This window comes from Triplophysa dalaica, chromosome 24 (genome assembly GCF_015846415.1).
Source record: "Triplophysa dalaica isolate WHDGS20190420 chromosome 24, ASM1584641v1, whole genome shotgun sequence".
Taxonomy (NCBI): Eukaryota; Metazoa; Chordata; class Actinopteri; order Cypriniformes; family Nemacheilidae; genus Triplophysa; species Triplophysa dalaica.
The window spans coordinates 13,341,698-13,364,115 of record NC_079565.1 but is presented as its reverse complement, the minus strand read 5'-3'; the positions used below and the strand labels follow the sequence as shown (position 1 = coordinate 13,364,115).

Here is a 22,418-nt window from a genome sequence, read left to right as displayed (position 1 = left end):
TCAGGACGCACTCGGAGAGACAGAATGCCCTCATTGTGAGAGCATGAGTCTCTCCTCTCTGCGCTCGCGGATAGCTTTCTTTTCAGAGAGCGATTCCGCTCCTCCTTCCCTCCCGCTTCACCCTGCCGGGACGGAGCGGCGGGGAAGAGGAACTAAGCGCTCGGGAAAAGGCGAGCTCACGTCCCCTCGGCGTGCCTCGCCTTCTCCACAGAGAGAAACTTCTCCGGTTCGTTTCTCTCGGGCGGGACTGCGCCCGCCGGCATCCGCCGGTGACGTAGTCTCGTTTGGTGGAAGCGAACTCGAGGAAGACGACAGCATGTCGTTAGCGGCTTCAGACGGGGAGGAGCTATCGGGCTCAGTTTTTGACCCCGCCCCCTCTCCGTCTGTAGAGCACAGCAGACACGCGCCTAGCGCGGATACCGAGCTTTTTCGGGTTCTCGCTAAGGCCGTGGAAGAGCTGGGCTTAAAGTGGTCCTCTCCGGAGGAACTCACTCGCAGCCGTCTGGATGAATGGTTTCTGCCGGGGCGTTGCGCGGCCCCTCGGCAGCGAAATTCACCATTCTTCCCGGAAGTTCACGACGAACTCACCAGGTCATGGCGCGCCCCCTATTCGGCCCGTCTACGACCTTCTTCCTCCGCCCTCTCCTCCATTGATGGCGCAGAGGAAAAAGGCTATGAGAAGCTGCCTCCCCTCGAAGAGTCTGTGGCCGCACATCTGTGTCCGCCCTCAGCTATCGGGTGGAAGGCAAAAGCGTCTCACCCCTCAAAGCCATGTAAGACCACATCGGCCCTTGCTGGACGCGCATTCTCGTCCGCCGGCCAAGTGGCTTCCGCTCTGCACTCCATGGCAGTACTGCAGGTGTACCAGGCCAAACTTCTCCAAGGGATGGACGAGTCCGGCACTGACAGTGCGCCCTTCAAGGAGCTGAGGAGTGCGACGGATCTGGCTCTACGCGCCACCAAGGCCACAGCCCAGGCAACAGGCAGATCGATGGCCAGTCTCGTGGTTCTCGAACGCCATCTGTGGCTGACGCTCACGGAGATCAAGGAGGCAGACAAGGTCCCCTTCCTCGACGCTCCCATCTCAGCCAACGGTCTCTTTGGACCGGCAGTCGAGGGTTTTGCGGAACGCTTCACGGCAGCGCAGAAGTCCTCGCAGGCCATGAAGCACTTCCTGCCCAAGAGACCCGGATCCAGACCAGTGTCTGCCCACCCCAAGCCACAGCCGACTCAGCAGCCGGCCAGGATCACGCCCCCCGCTGCTCAGAAGGCATCAGGTGCCGAGACGCGTCAACGCTCTCGCTCAGGGAGATGCTTCCCTCAGCGCCAGGGACCCCGGCCCAAGATCACGCTGGACCCGGCGCCTCAGGCATCCTCCTGAGACCGAAGAACTGGTTCCCCCAGATCAAACCGAGTCAGGCTTCTACAGCCGTTACTTCCTCGTACCCAAGAAGGATGGCGGTCTCCGCCCCATCCTCGATCTCAGACATCTGAACCGTGCCCTTATGAAACGGATTTTCGGATTGAATTTGGGCCTGATGACTCTAGGGTAGTCCTCAAACCAAGACACGGTTATGTACCTAAGGTGCTTTCTACTCCGTTTAGAGCACAGGTGGTGACATTATCTGCGCTCCCCCCCTCTGAGCAGGACCCGGAGCTTTATCTGCTCTGCCCACTCAGAGCGTTAAAAATTTACATTGAGCGTTCCGCCGCCTTCAGGAAGTCGGAACAGCTTTTTGTCTGCTTCGGTGACCGCACCAAAGGGTCCCCGGTCACCAAGCAGAGACTATCTAAATGGCTAGTTGAGGCTATCGCGCTGGCATATTCTTCCTTGGGCCTTCAATGCCCCACGGGAGTAAGGGCCCATTCTACTAGAGGCGTTGCCTCTTCATGGGCATGGTCTAGCAGAGTCTCCATAGCAGATATTTGTGCGGCGGCTTGCTGGGCCTCGCCTTCCACATTTACCAGATTTTACAGTCTGGACATTCCGGCCTTACAGGCCCGGGTCCTTTCTGCTTAAGACTAGACTGCTGGACCGTGGTTGCTCTCAACCACACTGGCATCTGGCACATTCTTAGGACGATTAACTGGATTAAGCCACCTATTAGCCTGGCTTTTCCGTCTTCTACAGGGCTTCCCTGCATTATACAAATACTCGAGCTACTGCTCCGGTATTATATGAAGTTTTTCGTTCTACTTGTGGCACGGCGGGATTATACTGGTTCCCCATAGCGTCCTGCTACGCAGTACGAGTGAAGTATCGATAGGGAACGTACTCGGTTACTAACGTAACCTCGGTTCCCTGAGATACGGGAACGAGTACTGCGTTCCTGGCCGTGCTCACAAGCTGCATATGGTCGTCGCTTCAGTCGAAATAACCTGAGGTTCCTACGGCGATGTGTCTGCTTATATAGCCATAAGCCCCGCCCCTTTTGGCGGGCGCCATCGCCATAGGCCCGTGCAGCTTCGCTGCCATTGGCGTAAAGTTTTAGTTTACACGCACCAATGGCCGTGCAGCATTTTCGCTGCGTTATTATAAAGCTTCAGTCATCGGAGAAAAGGAGTTTTCCCCATAGCGTCCTGCTACGCAGTACTCGTTCCCGTATCTCAGGGAACCGAGGTTACGTTAGTAACCGAGTACGTTTTCAGTCTAAATTCAATTTTTCTGACTTTCCCAGAACTCAGAATGAGCATTTAAGAAAACTGAATCTGATCCTTTGCTAAATTCACTTTTTCATTATGTCCTCATACAGTTTTACACAGAATGCAGTTTTCAGTGCAAAGCCCATGTTTCTCACTCTCCCAGCACTCAGAATGAGCGTTTATGAAAACTAACTGTGATCCTTTGATGAACTCACTTTTTCATTAAATCCTCAGCCAGTTTTACACAGAGTAAAGTTTTCAATCAAAAGTTCATTTTTCTGACTCTCCCAGCACTCAGAATGAGCATTTAAGAAAACTGAATCTGATCCTCTGCTAAACTCACCTTTTCATTATGTCCTCAGACAGTTTTACACAAAATGCAGTTTTCAGTCAAAATTCCATTTTTCTGACTTTCCCAGCACTCAGAATGAGCATTTAAGAAAACAAAATTTGAACCTTTACTAAACGCACTTTGTCATTATGCACACAGCCAGTTTTACACAAAATGCAGTTTTCAATGTAAAGCCCATGTTTCTCACTCTCCCAGCACTCAGAATGAGCGTTTATGAAAACTAACTGTGATCCCTTGATGAACTCACTTTTTCATTACATCCTCAGCCAGTTTTACACAGAGTAAAGTTTTCAATCAAAAGTTCATTTTTCTGACTCTCCCAGCACTCAGAATGAGCATTTAAGAAAACTGAATCTGATCCTTTGCTAAACTCACCTTTTCATTATGTCCTCAGACAGTTTTACACAAAATGCAGTTTTCAGTCAAAATTCCATTTTTCTGACTTTCCCAGCACTCAAAATGAGCATTTAAGAAAACTGAATCTGATCCTTTGCTAAACTCACCTTTTCATTATGTCCTCAGGCAGTTTTACACAGAATGCAGTTTTCAGTGCAAAGCCCATGTTTCTCACTCTCCCAGCACTCAGAATGTGCTATTAAGAAAACTAACTCTGATCTGTTCCTAAAGGCACTTTTTCATCATGCACACAGCCTGTTTTACACAAAGTGAAGTTTTCAATGCAAAGCCCATGTTTCTCACTCTCCCAGCACTCAGAATGAGCGTTTATGAAAACTGAATCTGATCCTTTGCTAAACTCACCTTTTCATTATGTCCTCAGGCAGTTTTACACAGAATGCAGTTTTCAGTGCAAAGCCCATGTTTCTCACTCTCCCAGCACTCAGAATGAGCGTTTATGAAACCTGAATCTGATCCTTTGCTAAACTCACTTTTTCATTATGTCCCCAGTCGGTTTTACACAGAATGCAGTTTTCAGTCAAAAGCCCATTTTTCTGACTCTCAGAGCACTCAGAATGATCAGTTATGAAAACTGAATCTGATCCTTTGCTAAACTCACTTTTTCATTATGTCCCCAGTCGGTTTTACACAGAATGCAGTTTTCAGTCAAAAGCCCATTTTTCTGACTCTGCTAGCACTCAGAATGAGCGTTTAAAATAAATTCCTGATCCTTTGCTAAACGCACTTTTTCATTATGTCCCCAGACAGTTTTACACAGTATAAAGATTTCAGTGCAAAGCCCATATTTCTCACTTTCCCAGCACCCAGAATGAGCATTTAATTAAACTAACTCTGATCCGTTCCTAAATGCACTTTTTCATAATGCAAACAGCAAGTTTTACACAGAATGCAGTTTTCAGTGAAAAGCCCATTTCCTAATCTCCCAGCACTCAGAATGAGCATTTAAGAAAACTGACAATGATCCTTTGCTAAATGCACTTTTTCATTATGTCCTCAGCCAGTATTATACAGAATGCAGTTTTCAGTGAAAAGCCTTTATTTCTGACTCTCCCAGCACTCGAAATGAGAGTTTAGGAAAACTGACTCTGATCCTTCGCTAAACTTACTTTTTCATTATGTCCCCAGACAGTTTTACACAGTATGAAGTTTTCAGTGCAAAGCCCATGTTTCTCACTCTCCCAGCACTCAGAATGAGCGTTTATGAAAACTAACTGTGAACCTTTGCTAAACTTACTTTTTCATTATGTCCCCAGTCAGTTTTACACAGAATGCAGTTTTCAGTCAAAAGCCCATTTTTCTGACTCTCCCTGCACTCAGAATGAGCATTTAAGAAAACTGACTCTGATCCTTTGCTAAACAAACTTTTTCATAATGCACACAGCCAGTTTTACGCAAAATGCTGTTTTCAGTGCAACTCCCATGTTTGTCACTCTCCGAGCACCCAGACTGATCGTTTAAGAAAATTGTCTGTGATCCTTTATTTAACGTCCTTTTTCATTATGCACACAGCCAGTTTTACACAAATTGCAGTTTTCAGTGCAACGCCCATGTTTCTCACTCTCCCAGCACTCAGAATGAGCGTTTATGAAAAGTGACTCTGATCCTTTGGTAAACGCACTTTTTCATTATGTCCCCAGACAGTTTTACACAGTATGCAGTTTTCAGTGCAAAGCCCATGTTTCTCACTCTCCCAGCACTCAGAATGAGCGTTTATGAAACCTGAATCTGATCCTTTGCTAAACACACTTTTTCATTATGTCCCCAGTCGGTTTTACACAGAATGCAGTTTTCAGTCAAAAGCCCATTTTTCTGACTCTCAGAGCACTCAGAATGATCAGTTATGAAAACTGAATCTGATCCTTTGCTAAACTCACTTTTTCATTATGTCCCCAGTCGGTTTTACACAGAATGCAGTTTTCAGTCAAAAGCCCATTTTTCTGACTCTGCTAGCACTCAGAATGAGCGTTTAAAATAAATTCCTGATCCTTTGCTAAACGCACTTTTTCATTATGTCCCCAGACAGTTTTACACAGTATAAAGATTTCAGTGCAAAGCCCATATTTCTCACTTTCCCAGCACCCAGAATGAGCATTTAATTAAACTAACTCTGATCCGTTCCTAAATGCACTTTTTCATAATGCAAACAGCAAGTTTTACACAGAATGCAGTTTTCAGTGAAAAGCCCATTTCCTAATCTCCCAGCACTCAGAATGAGCATTTAAGAAAACTGACAATGATCCTTTGCTAAATGCACTTTTTCATTATGTCCTCAGCCAGTATTATACAGAATGCAGTTTTCAGTGAAAAGCCTTTATTTCTGACTCTCCCAGCACTCGAAATGAGAGTTTAGGAAAACTGACTCTGATCCTTCGCTAAACTTACTTTTTCATTATGTCCCCAGACAGTTTTACACAGTATGAAGTTTTCAGTGCAAAGCCCATGTTTCTCACTCTCCCAGCACTCAGAATGAGCGTTTATGAAAACTAACTGTGAACCTTTGCTAAACTTACTTTTTCATTATGTCCCCAGTCAGTTTTACACAGAATGCAGTTTTCAGTCAAAAGCCCATTTTTCTGACTCTCCCTGCACTCAGAATGAGCATTTAAGAAAACTGACTCTGATCCTTTGCTAAACAAACTTTTTCATAATGCACACAGCCAGTTTTACGCAAAATGCTGTTTTCAGTGCAACTCCCATGTTTGTCACTCTCCGAGCACCCAGACTGATCGTTTAAGAAAATTGTCTGTGATCCTTTATTTAACGTCCTTTTTCATTATGCACACAGCCAGTTTTACACAAATTGCAGTTTTCAGTGCAACGCCCATGTTTCTCACTCTCCCAGCACTCAGAATGAGCGTTTATGAAAAGTGACTGTGAACCTTTGCTAAACTTACTTTTTCATTATGTCCCCAGACAGTTTTACACAGTATGCAGTTTTCAGTGCAAAGCCCATAAGTTTGACTCTCCCAGCACTCAGAATGAGCGTTTATGTAAACTGTCTGTGATCCTTTGGTAAACACACTTTTTCATTATGTCCCCAGCCAGTTTTACACAGAATGCAGTTGAAGTACGGTTTGTGTATTCGGAAGGAAGGAGACAGGATCGGCGTGGCTGGTAAGAATCTCTTTTATTTCCTAACACAAAGCAAAAGGAAATAATATTTAAGTATGGCCCTCTGGCACATAAGGTTTCTTTCTCCGTTTCTTTTCCCAGCGTCCGTTCAGTATTTGCTTCCGTGTCCTCAGCCCAACTCTCTCTCACGAACCTCCCCTCGTGTTGGCTTTTATCCTCTTCCCGCCAATCACTGTATTTACAGACAGGTGTTTACAATCGGCCTTTGACCTACTTATTTCCCGTCGATTTCCTGTCTCTCTCTCTCTCCAGACTCTGCCAGACCACGCCCCCCTTGCCACATACCCCTACCGCCCGACTCAGGCCGGGGCCCCATCCAGCCTGCAGCTTCCCCCACCTCCTGGAGAGGAAGGCGGCTACTACCATATGACCATAATACCATACGACCACCTTGAACTGAAAGGCTTGTAACCCCAGATACCAACGGGCGATCCGCGCGTTGGTATCCTTCATGCGGTGGAGCCATTGGAGGGGTGCATGGTCCGAACAGAGGGTGAACTCCCGCCCCAGGAGGTAATAGCGGAGGGTGAGAATGGCCCACCGGATCGCCAGAAATTCCTTCTCAATGGTGCTGTACCATTGCGTCCGTGTGTAAAAGAAAGGGGATAGAGAAATTAGGAGCGTGCAATAGCTGGCCACCACACAGAGCAGCCTTAACTATGGTGAAAGCCTGCTGGCACGGCTCCGACCATTGGACAGGATCTGGAGCCTCCCTTTTAGTGAGGTCCGTCAGGGGTCTGGTGAGGGTCGCATAGTCCGGCACAAACCTTCTGTAATAACCTGCCAACCCCAGGAATTGCCTCACCTCCTTTTTGGTCTTGGGTCTCGGGGAGGTTGCAATTGCTGCTGTCTTGTCAATTTGGGGACGCACCAGCCCGTGACCCAAGTGGAAGCCCAGAGACCTGACCTCCACTCGCCCAATTGCACACTTCTTCGGGTAAGCTGTGTGTCCCGCTCCTCTCAGCGAACTCAAGACCGCATGTAGGTGCGGCATATGCCGCATGTGGACGTAGGATACGGTCCATGAGACGAGTCGCTGGGGCTCCGAATAAGCCGAATGGAAGTGTGACAAATTGGTGAAATCAAAACGGCATAGTGAAAGCTGTTTTTTTCCTTGGATAAAAGGAGATAAGGGGATCTGCCAGTATCCTTTTGTCAGATCCAACGTCAAATAAAAGCGAGCCGCACCTAGTCGATCATGCAGTTCGTCAATCCACGGCATTTGATATGCGTCGAATTTCGACACAGCATTCACCTTGCGATAGTCCACAAAGAACCGGACTGAGCCGTCGGTTTTGGGAACCAATACTATCGGGCTGGCCCAGTCACTGTTGGACTCCTCTATTACTCCCATATCCAGCATAGCACCTAATTCTTCCTGAACCACTTTTTTCTTGTGTTCAGGTAAACGATACGGCCGGCCACTTACAACCACTCCCGGTGTGGTCTCAATATGGTGCTCAATGAGTGTAGTACGCCTAGGCAGAGGCGAGAACACATTGGCAAAACGAGCCTGCAACCTGGCAACGTCAGTGATCTGGGATGGCGAGAGGTGATCCCCAGGGGCCAGAGTGTTCGGTTGAGTTCTTCTTCCCACTTCCTGCCCGAGATCATCCTCCTTCCCACCACCGTCGACAGCATCACTCTGTCCGCCTCACTCCATATTTTTAAGGAGGTTGAGGTGGTATAATTGATGTGCCCCGTTTCTGTTTGGTCTTACCACCTCATAATTGAGGTCCCCGACTCGTAATGACCGAGTAATTTTGAGCTGGATGTTGGGGAAATACGAGGACTTTCTTTCCCGGTTTTAATTGACGTAATCTGGCGCCCCTATTATATTGCCGGCTTTGTCTGTCCTGGGCCTGTAACAAATTCTCCATAGATAGCCGCCCCAAGGTGTGTAGTCTTGTTTTTAGGTCCATTACATACTGAACTTCGTTCTTGCTAGCGCTAGGTCCGTCCTCCAAAGTTAGGACATCTAACACCCCACGAGGCTGACGTCCATAGAGTAACTCGAAGGGGGAAACCCTGTTGAGATTTGGGGAACCTCGCGTACGGGAAATAACAAGGGCTCCAGCCATTTATCCCAATTTTTCGCTTCCTCGTGAACGAACTTTCGGATCATGGTTTTTAAAGTACGGTTAAAACGTTCAACCAGTCCATCCGTTTGTGGGTGGTAGACGCTGGTCCGAATCGTTTTCACCCCCAACAACCTGTATAGTTCGCGGATTGTCTGTGAACATCGTGCCTTGATCTGTGAGAATCTCTTTTGGGATTCCCTGGCGGGAGATCAACAAGAACAATGCGTCCGCCATGCTTTAAGCTAAAATATTGCGGAGCACCACTGCCTCGGGGTATCGGGTTGCATAGTCCAAAATGACTAATGCAAAGAGGTACCCTCGTGTGGAACGCTCTAACGGCCCAACCAGGTCCATATCAATTCATTCGAAGGGGACCTGGATTACAGGAAGTGGGCACAATGGTGCTTTTGGGGTGGCCGGTGGGTTTACCAGCATTAGCGACAAGCTGCACATCATCTGCGCACATTCTCGTGGATGCCCGGCAAAAAAAACGAGCCGTTAAGTGATTCAGTGTTGCGGTATGCCCTAAGTGTCTTGCCATCGGATTAGCATGAGCCGCCTGAAAAATCATTCTCCAGCGGCTCTTTGGAATGATCAATTGTTCTGTATCCTTCTTTGACTGAGTGTCTTGGGTCACTCGATACAACCTGTCCTTTATCATGGCAAAATATGGATAGGTGAGCAGGGGAAAATCATCGCACGGTGATCCATCTCTCAATCCCGCTCCGTTCCCCTGAATCCTTTGTCGAGGGTCCCGGCTCCGCCTCTCCAGATTGCGACACAGCCCCTCTCGGCTCATGTTTATCCCTAGAGACATCCGCACATAAATACCCTAATAACACACTAAAGTCCGGCCAATTCATCCCCAAAATTTGCGAATGTCGGAGGTGTGAGTTAACAGCTACCTCAACTGTATGCTTTTTTCCCCTAAATTTGTTCGGCAGGGCGATTAAGGGATAGCTCACCACCTCCCCGTGTACAAACCTTACCTTAACCTCGCGGCCTATATCCAATGATGTAGCTTGAATCACGCCTGGGTGGATTGAGGTTTGGTTGAAGCCTCAATACTCACAGGTATTTGGTACAACCCCGCCTGATCGAGGGCGGTCCGCGGGGCGTCGGGAATCCGGATCACCGCACCAACCTCCATAACAGGACACGACCTGCTGAAGTGGTCCAGGTCTCCGCAACGCCAGCAGACCGGCCCAGGCCTACCCGCTCCCCCGGTGGGCGGAAGAGTCAGAAACATGGCCTTTGCACTGAAAACTGCATTCTGTGTAAAACTGGCTGGGGACATAATGAAAAAGTGCGTTTAGTAAAGGATCAGAGTCAGTTTTCTTAAAAGCTCATTCTGAGTGCTGGTAGAGTAAGAAACATAAGGTTTGCACTGAAAACAGCATTTTGTGTAAAACTGGCTGGGTGTATAATGAAAAAAAGTGCGTTTAGCAAAGGATCAGAGTCAGGTTTCATAAACGCTCATTCTGAGTGCTAAGCGAGTGAGAAACATGGCCTTTTCACTGAAAACTGCATTTTGTGTAAAACTGAGTGGGTGCACAATGAAAAAGTGCGGTTAGCCAAGGATCTAAGTCAGTTTTCTTAAACGCACATCCTGAGTCCTGGGAGAGTCAAAAACATGGCCTTGGCACTGAAAACGTCTAGGTTACATCTGTAACCTCAGTTCCCTGATGGAGGGAATGGGGCACAGATGGGGTTCACCCTTGAGAACCAATCAACTCTGACTACTTTAGAAAAGGCCAATGAAATTTGGCGAATGAAATTTGCATGCCGGTCTCCGCCCCCGGATATCCATTCATTTACCTATAGTTCTGAAAAGTCTGAGAGCCTCTCACGACTGCAGCAGAGGACGATACGTGTTGTGGCATAAGGGACACAAGGTTGAGAGACCAACAGAAAGGGAACATCTAGGTTACGTCTGTAACCTCAGTCCCCTGATGGAGGGAACGAGACGTTGTTCCCTTTCTGTTGGTCTCTCAACGTTGTGTCGAGACGACAGATGGGGTTCCAATGGAAAACGCCACAACGCTGTATCGTGTCACAATCTCTACCGAAGCGACGGTAACAGGCCTGGGCGTGTCAGCACGAGGCTTTCGCGAAACTGTAACCTTCCAGTGTGGTGGTCAGGGGGTCTCAGTGCTTTCTTGGAGAAAGATGAGTACAGCCCTGACCGGTAACCTTTCACGGACGGAGGTCTTAGCTCTCTACTGGCGAGAGGCCGTCCGGATAGGGTTTACACCAGGTGAGCGCGATTTCCTTAATCAGGGATACAATGGAAATAGATATGGTCTCGCCCTTGGGGGAGATCGCATGGAAAGTGCGGACTGAGTAGTTAACCGCGAGATGGAGGTCCACCTAGGGGAATTCATGGGTTACCAGGCGTAACCAGGTTCACTTGGTCCCGGAAGGGAGTCGTGGGAACTTTGGGCACGTATCCAGGCCTGGGTCTAAAGATAACATGTGAGTTGCCAGGGCCGAATTCGAGGCAATCCGGGGACACAGAGAATGCTTGAAGGTTCCATACCCTCTTGAAGGAAGCGAGCGCTATCAGGAGAGCCGTCTTACTCGAAAGGGGGGCCCAGAGAGGCCCACCAGGACCACGTTAGGGTCCCAAGAGGGTATGGAGCGGAGACGAGGCGGATTCCGCCCTCTCGCGCCCCTTAGGAACCTGGTGCCCAGGTCGTGCTGCCCTAGAAACTTTCCATCAACTGAGTCATGATGAGTGGCGATATCGACTACATAAAAATTCAGTGTGGAGGGGAGATGATAGTCTCTAGTCTCTTAAGAAGGACAACATGATCCCGATCGAGCACCTCAGTGGGTCTTCTCGGTGAGAGAGACACCAGGATAAGAAGCGCGGCCATTTAGAGACTTATAACCGCCTAGTAGATGGGGCCCAAGCCTGGGTGATGGTCTTCGCCACAGAGGGGACGTAGCCTACTCAGGATCTTCTAGTCCCGTCTAGAGACCAGACATGGAGGTTTCAGAGGTCTGGTCCGGGATGCCAGAACGTGCCCTTCCCCTGAGAGAGTAGCTCCTCTGTCAAGGGAATAGGCCAGGGGGAGTCGCTGTCCAGAGCATCAGAGCATCAGAGCCAAGTGCGGTTGGGCCAGTGTGGTGCAACCAATTACACTTGGTGCTCCTCTTCTCTGACCTTGCACAGTGTCTGTGCAAGGAGGCTCATTGGGGGGGAAGGCTGTGTCCCAGGAGCCTCTGAAAACTGTTTCAGGCGGACCGCTGACTGGCAGTTCAACACCGACTAGGCACACCGACTAGGCACACACTAGACAGTCGCGAGTTGAGTTCCATGCAGAGAAAGAGGATGCTCTGCACTGGGGAGAATTTGCTCTTTTCTCGGTTGACCTGTACTCCCAATCGATCTAGGAGCCTTTGCGTACACAACAGATCTCGCGAGTGTGCCAGTCCAGTACCCGCACTCCTTTTTCCCCGAGGGGAGAAAGGGCGCCTTCCACGATCTTCGTGAAGACCCGTGGGGACAGGGACAGACCGAAAGGGAGGACTCTGTACTGATATGCCCTGTACTGAACGGCAGCTTGTGAAGGTGCTTGTTCAGAGTCACAGATCTAGAATGGGGCGCAACCCGCCGTGGGAACGATAAGTACGGGCTGTTAAACCCGCTGAACATCTTGGCTTGAGGGACGAACTCGATGCCTGTTTCTCCAGAAGGGTGGTTACCTCTACCCGAAGTACGGAGCGGCCCTGCCTCTCACAGGGGGAGAGAGGTTAAGCCGAAACTTGGGAGGGTTTGTGGCGAACTGGATCGAGTAGCCAAGACGGACCGTCCTCATTAGCCACCGAGACAGTGTGGGCAGCTTTCAAGCTCCCAGGGACTGCATGGGGGGTCCTAGGGGCAGGTCTGCTTCACCATTCCCACGGGTGGTGGTACGTCAGCTGGCGTAGCCAACCACATCTCGGGGGGGGCCCTGGAGGGCAGGTTGGCTCCACCTACTTACCTGCCTGGCGTAACAGCCTCACGCACTGTCGGTTTGAGAGTGGTGGCTACTGTCGTGTGTGTTTGTGGAGATGGTGGTCTAGTGGGTTAAACCACTGAACTGTCACTTGTACACTGCCACCCAATACTTGTGCACTTTTTCATTATGTCCCCAGCCAGGTTTACACAGAATGCAGTTTTCAGTGAAAAGCCCATTTTTCTGACTCTCCCAGCACTCAGAATGAGCGTTTAAGAAAACTGACTCTGATCCTTTTCTAAACGCACTTTTTCAATGTGCACCCATCCAGTTTTGCACAATGCAGTTTTCAGTTCAAATCCCATGTTTTTGACTCTCCCAGCACTCGGAATGAGCGTTTAAGAAAAATGACTCTGATCCTTTGCTTTACCCACTTTTTCATTATGCCACCAGCCAGTTTTACACAAAATGCAGTTTTCAGTGAAAAGGCCATGTTTCTGACTCTCCCTGCACTCAGAATGAGCTTTTATGAAACCTGACTCTGATCCGGTCACAAAATGTCTGTGACTGAAAGACAGAACCCAAATGCAGGCAGATGAAGGTAACAGGGAGACTTTATTAAATAAACCAAAACAAAACAAAACCCACGATGGGGCAAAACAGAGACTAGTACTCACAAACAGAAAACTTTCCACGAGGGGAACAAAACAAAACAAGAATGCTAATAAACAATAACTCCAAATCACGAAATCCACAGACAGAACTCACAGGGAGGAAACACACTCAGGGTAATCCAAAAACCATCAGGAAGAGTAACGCAGGGCAAGACAAGAAACAACAATGAACCGAAGAGCTGTGAGGAAAACAGAGGTACTAAATAGGGACATGATAATGAGGGGAGCACAGGGACGGAGACGGGCAGAGGTAACAAGACTAAACACTAATGGGAAAACTGGCGGGAAGAAGATGGAACAGGTGAGGATGATAAAACACTAATGGGACACTAACGGAGAAACAAAGGGGCGGAGCTAAACAAAAAACAGGAGGACACGCGGCAAACTATCAAAACATACCGCCACGAGTCTCCACATAAAACAAAACATACACACAAAACATTGTACTCTCACGGTCCCGTCCACAAAGCACGAAATCTCGGAATAGGAAGAACGGAACCCTGACAGAACCCCCGCTCCAAGGGCCGAACACCCAGCAGCCCAAGGGGGAAAAAAATCAGCAGGACAAGCTAGACAAGAACGAAGACAAACACCACACAGACAGAACAGAACATACTAGGGGCAGGGCTGACAAAACTATGAAAGGGTTGGGGTTAGACAATAAGATAAACATCAACGGGAAGGGAGGGGGGAATGGGCAGACCAAACTTGGGAACGCTAGGCATGGGTGGACATGATGAGGGAAATTAGGAGGACCGGACGAGACCGGTGGGGACTTACAAAACCCGGTCGATGCCGGTGGGGACTTAGGAGAGCTGTGGTGAGGGGAGTGTCCTAACAAATAAGGCAAAGTTCAATGTACCGGCTGGATCGGACTAGGGACCTGCTGGAATGCCAGCTGCGTCACCGGCTGAGTCACCGACAGGGAGGCCGGCTGATTCTCTGACGAAAGGGCCGGCAGAGTCCTCAGCAGGAAGGCCGGAGGAACTAGGCTTGTCTCCAGCTGGAATGCCGGCTGCTGGGCCGGCCTGGTTGCCGGCTGCTGGGAGGGGCTGGAGGCCAGCTGGGACACCGGCTGCACCGGACTGAATGCCGGCTGCTGCTGCACCGGGCTGGGTGCCAGGTTGATTGCCGTCTGGATCTCCGGAAACGGGAACACCGGATGCTGGGCAGTACTGGACTGCGCTCCCCTCCTCGGCTTCTTCTTCGACCGACCCACTGAGCGTGGGGTCGGCTGTGGATAAGAGATGGGGAGGCTGAACAGTTCTGATCTGGAGGAGTCGGACAGGGAGTCCCACGACTGACTCCGTGGGCGTCTCTTACGGATGCTGATGGGTTGGATGGACTGGCAGAACTAGAGCAAGGTGGCGCTGAGGTTCCCAAGGTGATCACGCCCAGGGAACACCACTTCGGGATCGCCGCCAGCGGAGATGGGTGGGTTGGACTGAATCCTTGAACCTTGTTCGGCTCGAGGCATACTGCCACACGATATCGATGTCCAGTGGTTTCAGCCTTCTCATCTCCCCCGTCGACAGAGGATCCCTGAGGCCGCGTTTAAATAGAACCACCAGCTCCTCTCCAAAAAGCCCCTCCTCTGCAGCACTGAGGAATTCCTCCAGGTAGTCCTCAATGTGGGAATTCCCCTGTCGAATGCCACAGAGGCGGTGAGCCTGGCGGGACCGACCAGCTTGCATGCTGCCTGTTAGGTTCATCTATGGTCGGTTCATTCGGTCACAAAAAGGCTGTGAGTGAAAGGCAGAACCCAAATGCAGGCAGGTGAAGGTAACAGGGAGACTTTATTAAATAAACCAAAACCCACGATGGGTCAAACGAGAGACTAGTACTCACACAGAAAACTTTCCACGAGGGGAACAAAACAAAACAAGACAGCTAACAAATAATAAGTCCAAAACACGAAATCCACAGACAGAAGGAGGAAACACACTCAGGGTAATCCAAAAACCGTCAGGAAGAGTAACGTAGGCCAAGGCAAGAAACAACAATGAACCGACGAGGTGTGAGGGAAACAGAGGTACTAAATAGGGACATGATAACGAGGAGAGATTGCACAGTGACGGAGACGGACAGGTGACAAGACTAAACACTAATGAGAAAACTGGCGGGAAGAAGATGGAACAGGTGTGGGAGATAAAACACTAATGGGACACTTACTGAGAAACAAGGGGGCGGAGCTAAATGAAAAACAAGAGGACACGCGGCGAACTATCAAAATATACCGCCACGTGTCGCCACATAAAACAAAACATACACACAAGACATGGTACTGTCATGGTCCCGTCCACAAGGCACGCAATCTCGAAGTAGGAAGGACGGAACCCTGACACTTATCGGTTTTGGTTCGAATTAAGTTATTTTGTTCATTGTGACCTAATATATTGATATGATGCTATTTGATAAACCATCGTTACAGTAACAATATTGTCTTGACAGTACCAATATTCTTTTTTATATATATAAAAAATAATATTGGTACTGTTAATGCTTGTGTTTAAAAAATATAAGAAATAATAATGATATTCAAAATATTATATAATTTAACTTATTTCAATCGATTGACTAACTACAAGCTGTTGCTGCTGCTGTAACAACAAACAACATAGCGGTCTTTAATAGATTGAATGTTGACAAATACATCTCTGCTTCTTCTGAGATTAATGACATTGGACAGATGTCCTTGAACAATCTAATCTTAGCCGACATTTTTGTTCATCAATTGATTACATTTCTGTTAAGTACCTCTGTTAACTCTAAGGGCCAGGTTTACTAACAGTTTGCGGCAGCATAAAAAACGACTATCGGTATTTACTTAATACACGCAAGTGAAAATTGGACTGAAAAGGCTTGGACATTACCTTTTGCATATGTGACTTACCTTTTTGCATATGCATTTGTAAAAGTTTCTTCTTCAGATGCAAACTTCAAAATCAAAACTTTCTTTTTTATTGTGCTCTTGTGCTATTTTTCCCTGAATTGCTTTTGTTTGTTGTGATATAAAAAATAGACAAGTAGTATGTATTTGTTAAGGAATGTCACAAGCTTACACCTTGCAGAGTTTCCATGGTGAAGACTTGATTGAGAAGTTTTGATTCATGCTTTTGCATTTGGTCTATAAATGTCTACAGATGCCAAAAACAGCCTCAAGGAGATGTAATATGTGTTGGCTTGGTTGGTATGCAGTTGCTAATCATAAAATCTGTCTTTGAAAAGTCAAAAAGTGCATTTCTGTGATTTGTAGCCCAGCTGCTGAATGTTTATCAGTCTGATCTGAACTCCAGAGCCACTCAAATATGCAAAATGTATTCAGTATGACAATTAGGATAAAGGCTACACAATTTTGAGCAATGAAACATTTTTGAAAGCTTCACTTTTAAATGTTTGCAGTGTGTAGTTTTGTGGAGGATCCATTGACAGAAATCCAATATAATATACATAACTATGTCTTCAGAGGTGTATAAAGACCTTACATAATGAAGCGTTGGGTTTTTATTACCTTAGAATGAGCTATGTCTGTGTACATACACCACGGGTTCCCTTACATGGAATTCACTACGTTGTTTCTACAGTAGCCCTAAACGGACAACTGTTTGGCAACTGTTCCACAGAGCGTGTTTCATAAATGCGTTATCTCCTTCGGCAAAGAAGCAAAATGGTGATGAAATCTTATTCTTGTTTCAGGTACAATAGTGCTTCGAAAGGGAGGGCTGGAGTGAGCTGCTAGATGCCGCAAAATTTCATACACTGTAACTTTAAATGATGCATTGCTGGCATCTGTGACGAAAAACGCTCACAAATAAATGTCAGCATAAACCGATTTTGTCATCCATTGTTTAACAGTCAGACCCACATGTGTGGAGTTACGAAGACCAAATGAATACTTCCATGTTTATATTTTTAAGTTACAGATTAATACTTATTATTGTTGTATGTTTGGCCAAGTCAGATCAATTGAAAGTGTGCATTTCAGAAGACCGTATGGTTATTATGACTGGGTTCTCTCAGAGTAGGGAGAACGTTTGAAAGAAAACTGCTCACGCTGTAACTTTCACCTACCCTTAGGATGATCATTACACCTTTAACCCTCATGAAAACACAAAATCCATCACTTCGTTTGTCAGGAATGATTTGTTAAAGGGATAGCTCACCTGAAAGGGGAAATTCTTCCTTCATTTTACTCATGTCATTTCAAACCTGTAAGACTTATCCGCATTTGATTCAAGACAAAAAATATATTTTGAAGAATATTGGTAACCGAACAGCGCTGGCACCTATTCACTTCTATTGTATGGACACAAAACCAATGCAAGTGAATGGGTACCGAATACCAACTTTCTTCATAATATCTTCTGTTGTATTCTACGGAAGAAATAAAGTCATACAGGTTTAAAATGTTAACAGGGTGAGTAAATGATGACAGAATTTTCATTTTTGGTTGAACCATTTCTTTAATAGACACGCCCCTCTAAACCATAAGTAGCATTCAATCCAATTCCTCATTACTTCAAATATGCCTATTAGTCCAACACATATATCTTTCATGAACTGCTGAATAAAAATCTGATGTTCTGTATGAATCAAGCGCTCATTCCATATCCCAGTGTGCTGTATTCTGTATATGACAAGTGTAAATCAACTTTCAGTGTAACATAATCCTTATTTTCCCACACAGCCCTGGGGCTTTTCTCTCTTGTTTTTGACGCACACACACAAACACCGAACATAAAGCTCAGGTGTGTCCTTACAAGCTTCAACTTTCATAGTTATTACTGCTCGATACATGGCTGGCAGCTACAGGTAAGAACACACAAGCCCGGGTCTACAACTCTGAGATTACCGGCAAAGTACCCCGCGTCACTTTTTTCGGAAACTTCCCATCTGATGCTGCAAAGAGTCGTAAGTCACAAATTGTTTGCATAACTATCTGTGCTGCACTGTTGATAATAATACAGTAACATGCATATGATAACTCAGAGCTATTCATTCATCTCTGGAGGATATTGTGTCATTTGCCACTTGAAGCTTTTTATTCTGGTTTGTCTATTTGCCTTTGCAAATGTATTTATGAAAAGTAATGTGTTATAGCTGATGTGATAAACTCTAGTTCAAACCTGCTTGTATTTTAGCAGAATCTTGTTCAGTTTGATGTAGAGGTACACTAAGCTTATTTTCTCACAAGGTATTTAAAAGGTTCGCTTGTTTTAAAATTTCTTTTTACTTACACCACATTCTGGAATATCTTGAATCTTATTGGATTAGTTCATTGTGGTAAATGATCTGTGATGTATGTGCATGAGGTTCTTTAAACTCAGGGGGCTTTTCTGTATCTTTTTGTGTACTATGGATATGTAATACTAATGGGCTCTGCAGAAAAATATTACATTACAGGCTCATCTTATATGTGTGGGGGGGGTAGTTAATGTCAAGCAGTAAACTACACTTCTTTACATGCTATAGATACGAAAACTATTTTACATTTATTTAGAAAAATCATAATATACATTATGTTTTATTACGGCATATTGAGAGATTAAATGGCATATCCATAATTATGAAAAAAAATTGCCACACTACAGGACATCTAAAGTAAACTACATGAAAATTACAAATGTATGAAAAACTTAAAATACAATGTACATACAGTATACAGTACAGCTATATACATTTTAAATACATTTATTGATAAATGACATTGACTTAATGAATGAATTCGACCGTATAGGTCTTCTGTTACTGACTAACGTGTTAAATGTTGAGATACAAGTACTACATAAAGCAACACACTCCTGTGATTAAAGATGTCTGGACCTTTTCACCCTTGTCATTTCGAATCAAATCATTGATGCAAATAATTTCTGATAAAAAAGTCAAGATGTTCTCAGTCTGCAGTATTCCAAGACCAAAATATTATGATTCACTGTTTTTATTCAACTGAAAGATATGTTGTCAGAACCTTTACATAATGTTCTCTAAAAGTTCTGTCAACGTTATCGAAACGTTCTTGGAATAACAAAAACTGTAATCAAAATATATAGACATTTTCGTCAAGTAATAAAAACAAGACAAAAAATTATTGTCCAACCCGGCATGTACATCGGCTGCGTGCATGTGCTGTTTATGTCATTGTTTGATTTAATTGTGAGGTAAATTATGTCAAAACACTCCTTGCGTCCATACGCTGTAGCCTTCCATGAAAACCTATGTCTATAAACGGTCGAAAAAATGCAACCAAAATCAATGTGAAAGTTGTGTGCTCAAAGCAAAATAATCTTCTTGGAAAGGTTTTGCTCATTTATCTACTATTAGTAATGACGGAATGCAAACTGACACGCGCAACAGCTCCCCATCAGCTATGATGGAGAGATGGGTGATTTATTTTTAAAAGCGGATTCGAGTCACGTTATAGTTCATCCACGCATCCCTATTAAAGACATGCTTTTTTTCAGGTGTTACTGCAAATACTATACATCTGCAAATACCAATACCATGAATACAATACAAAGCGCAAGCCCTAAATCGTATTGTGTGGCCCTAAATCGTGTGTGATTCATTTTAAAACTCTCCTCCTATAAAGTTTGCGTTTGAAGAGGAAACTCCTACAAATGGATTTGCATAAAGGTCAGTCGCTAAAACATATGTGTCCTCGCCCTTTCAGCGCTAATTTTTACTGCGTGTCTTTAGTTAATAGTTTAACAAAAAAAGGCATTTGCGCTGCTGCAAGCTGTTAGTAAATCTGGCCCTTAATATATGGTATAACTAGTTAACTAAAATGTTATCTGGTCATTAAAAAATCTGACAAAGACGAGTTATTACGGTAATCTCTGTTTGTACTGTTGTACAGCAGGTGGCGCTGTTACACACACACCTTTAGAAAAGGACAGATTCTCTGAACCTATAATTTATAGGCTGTATTTTATATGTTTTTCGGGTAAATATTTGATCCCTTTTTTAATCATTGTGCTGAGTCTAATCTGGGTGGTGTATATGCAAAAATATGCTAATTATCTCAGCTGTTTAATCAAAGTGATACATTTTGAAGAAACCTACCCCAAATTTAAGAGGTGATAAAAAAAACAAATGAAGATAGAAGAATATGGTTTATTTAGTTTAAAAGCAGAGACTCTGCTCTTTCATTTGATATATTCATTGCAGAATATATATTGTGAGCCATCAAAGTTTATCGGCAATCTTTAAAAAAAACGCTGGCGCTGGCTGGCATCTTAAAAAAAAGTCTGACGGGGAAAGAGTTACAAAATATGTCATAACAGAATTAATAATAATAATGCAAATCAACTTAAGCAATAATTTGTGTCATATGATTTATTCTTGTTTTAAACTTGTGTATCAAAGAAAGTAATGACATATTTCAATGCATAAAAAAATGATGAAAGGATTGTTAAAATGGCTGTGTTCTCACAATGCCAGGGTATTCGCTCTATTTTACTTGTTACTCTATTTTTACCATATTTATTTTTGCATCCAGACTTGTCAAACCGTAGTCACTAAGCTCTTTGAGCGAATATGTCGCCCAAATTTTTTTACTTTAAAAGAGGAGATTGACCAGTTCTTGAACAGCCTTATATGTGTCTTTGCATTTACCTCGTATGTAATTTACATTTATGCATTTGGCAGACGCTTTTATCCAAAACGACTTAGATTGCAGTAACCTATACATTTATACTTGGGTATAATTGTAATCCCCTGGGTTCGAACCCGATAAATGACATTGACATTAATGAATTCGACTGTGTAGGTCGAATTTACACACACAAATAGTTCACTCTTGGTGTGAACACAGTATGGAGAAAATAAAATGAAAATAAAAGCGAATTCTTTTGGTCGGAATCATTTCAGAATGATTTTTATTTCCAGCTAAATAGCAAATGTGTTTTTATAAATGTGTCTTTATAGTTCTTATAACCAACCCTGGGTCTGATTCTCAATCTGTTATAATGTATGTCTCGCATTGATGTTATCATGTTTCATTCATTCTTACGACTTTCTTTTACCCATTCACCCATTGATCCTATAGGTCCTGCTATGCTGACTGGATTGGAGGCAACAGTGTTCCTGATTCTTTGTGAGTCTGGTTGCGTTTGCTTTGACATTGCTGTAAACTGACAGTGAAATTGCCTTATGAGTCTAGAGTCTAATCACTAGAAACATGTGATCACTTGCCATACTTGGATCAAATTTTTCCCACTTGTTGACACTTGAATCATCCGACATTCGTCTGATGCACATCTTTTGCATATTTTACAGCATAGAGCATACTACTGTGGTTTTCTGAACCCAGCCAGTTATAACAAAAACAATGTCACTCAAAGTTGATTTGCTCTTCTGTAAATTGCTACCATAGACTGGTTTTCATTAAACAAGGCTTGGTTATTGACTCGGCCAATATTCCGGGGTCTCAGATCAAACAACCCTTTAGGCTTTGTGTCACAGGACGGCACCAAGTCTTTTGTGCAAGCAGACAGATTGGGCCCCAACTTATTTTTTCATCTAATGGTTAAATGACTAGCCCTGTATTTATACGCTTAGCAAATACATCCTTTCTCATACATTAGGTGTTCAAAACCTTTATATGACTCTTTGTTCTGTGGAACATAAAAATAGGACATTTTGAGAAATGGTTTTGTGTTCATACAATGCAGGTCAATGAAATCCAGCATTGTTTAGTTACCAAAATTCTTCAAAATATCAGATTTTGTGTTCTGCAGAAGAATAGCTCATACAGGTTTGGAATGACTTGAGGGTGAAAACATAAGAGAATTTCAATTTTGTGTGAACTATCACTCCCCTTGGGTGAACTTACTGGATGTTTGTGGTTTGTAGTGATTGCAGCTCCCATTCACCTCCAGGATGAATGTGAGGGGAATTCGTGTTATCCTCACCTCGGTGACCTCATGGTGGGCCGTGCCGCCCAACTCACTGCGTCCTCTACCTGTGGCCTCTACAGACCACAAAACTATTGCATCCTGGGATACCTGGAGGTCAGTTGTCAAAACAACAGTGCCGTAGGGGTTTAAATGACATTGAGGAGCATACGTTACGAAAATGAATGCTTTGAGTGTTACTATGTGGAATGTAAAGTGTACAATGATCGCAATTATCCCAAAACAATTACAACGATTACAACGAATGCAAAAAACATCCA

General features: G+C 45.0%; 1 protein-coding gene across 1 annotated transcript in view; it reads left to right on the top strand.

Moving 5' to 3' along the window:
* The first annotated feature begins 18,062 nt into the window (after positions 1-18,062).
* Positions 18,063-22,418, top strand: part of lamb4 (laminin, beta 4) — a 28,938-nt gene continuing 24,582 nt past the window's right edge. Inside the window, exons 1-3 of the mRNA XM_056739712.1 lie at positions 18,063-18,154; positions 21,291-21,338; positions 22,097-22,254. Of these exons, the coding sequence (XP_056595690.1) occupies positions 21,299-21,338; positions 22,097-22,254 (198 nt within the window). The 5' untranslated portion in view covers positions 18,063-18,154; positions 21,291-21,298. The remainder of the gene's footprint in view (positions 18,155-21,290; positions 21,339-22,096; positions 22,255-22,418) is intronic.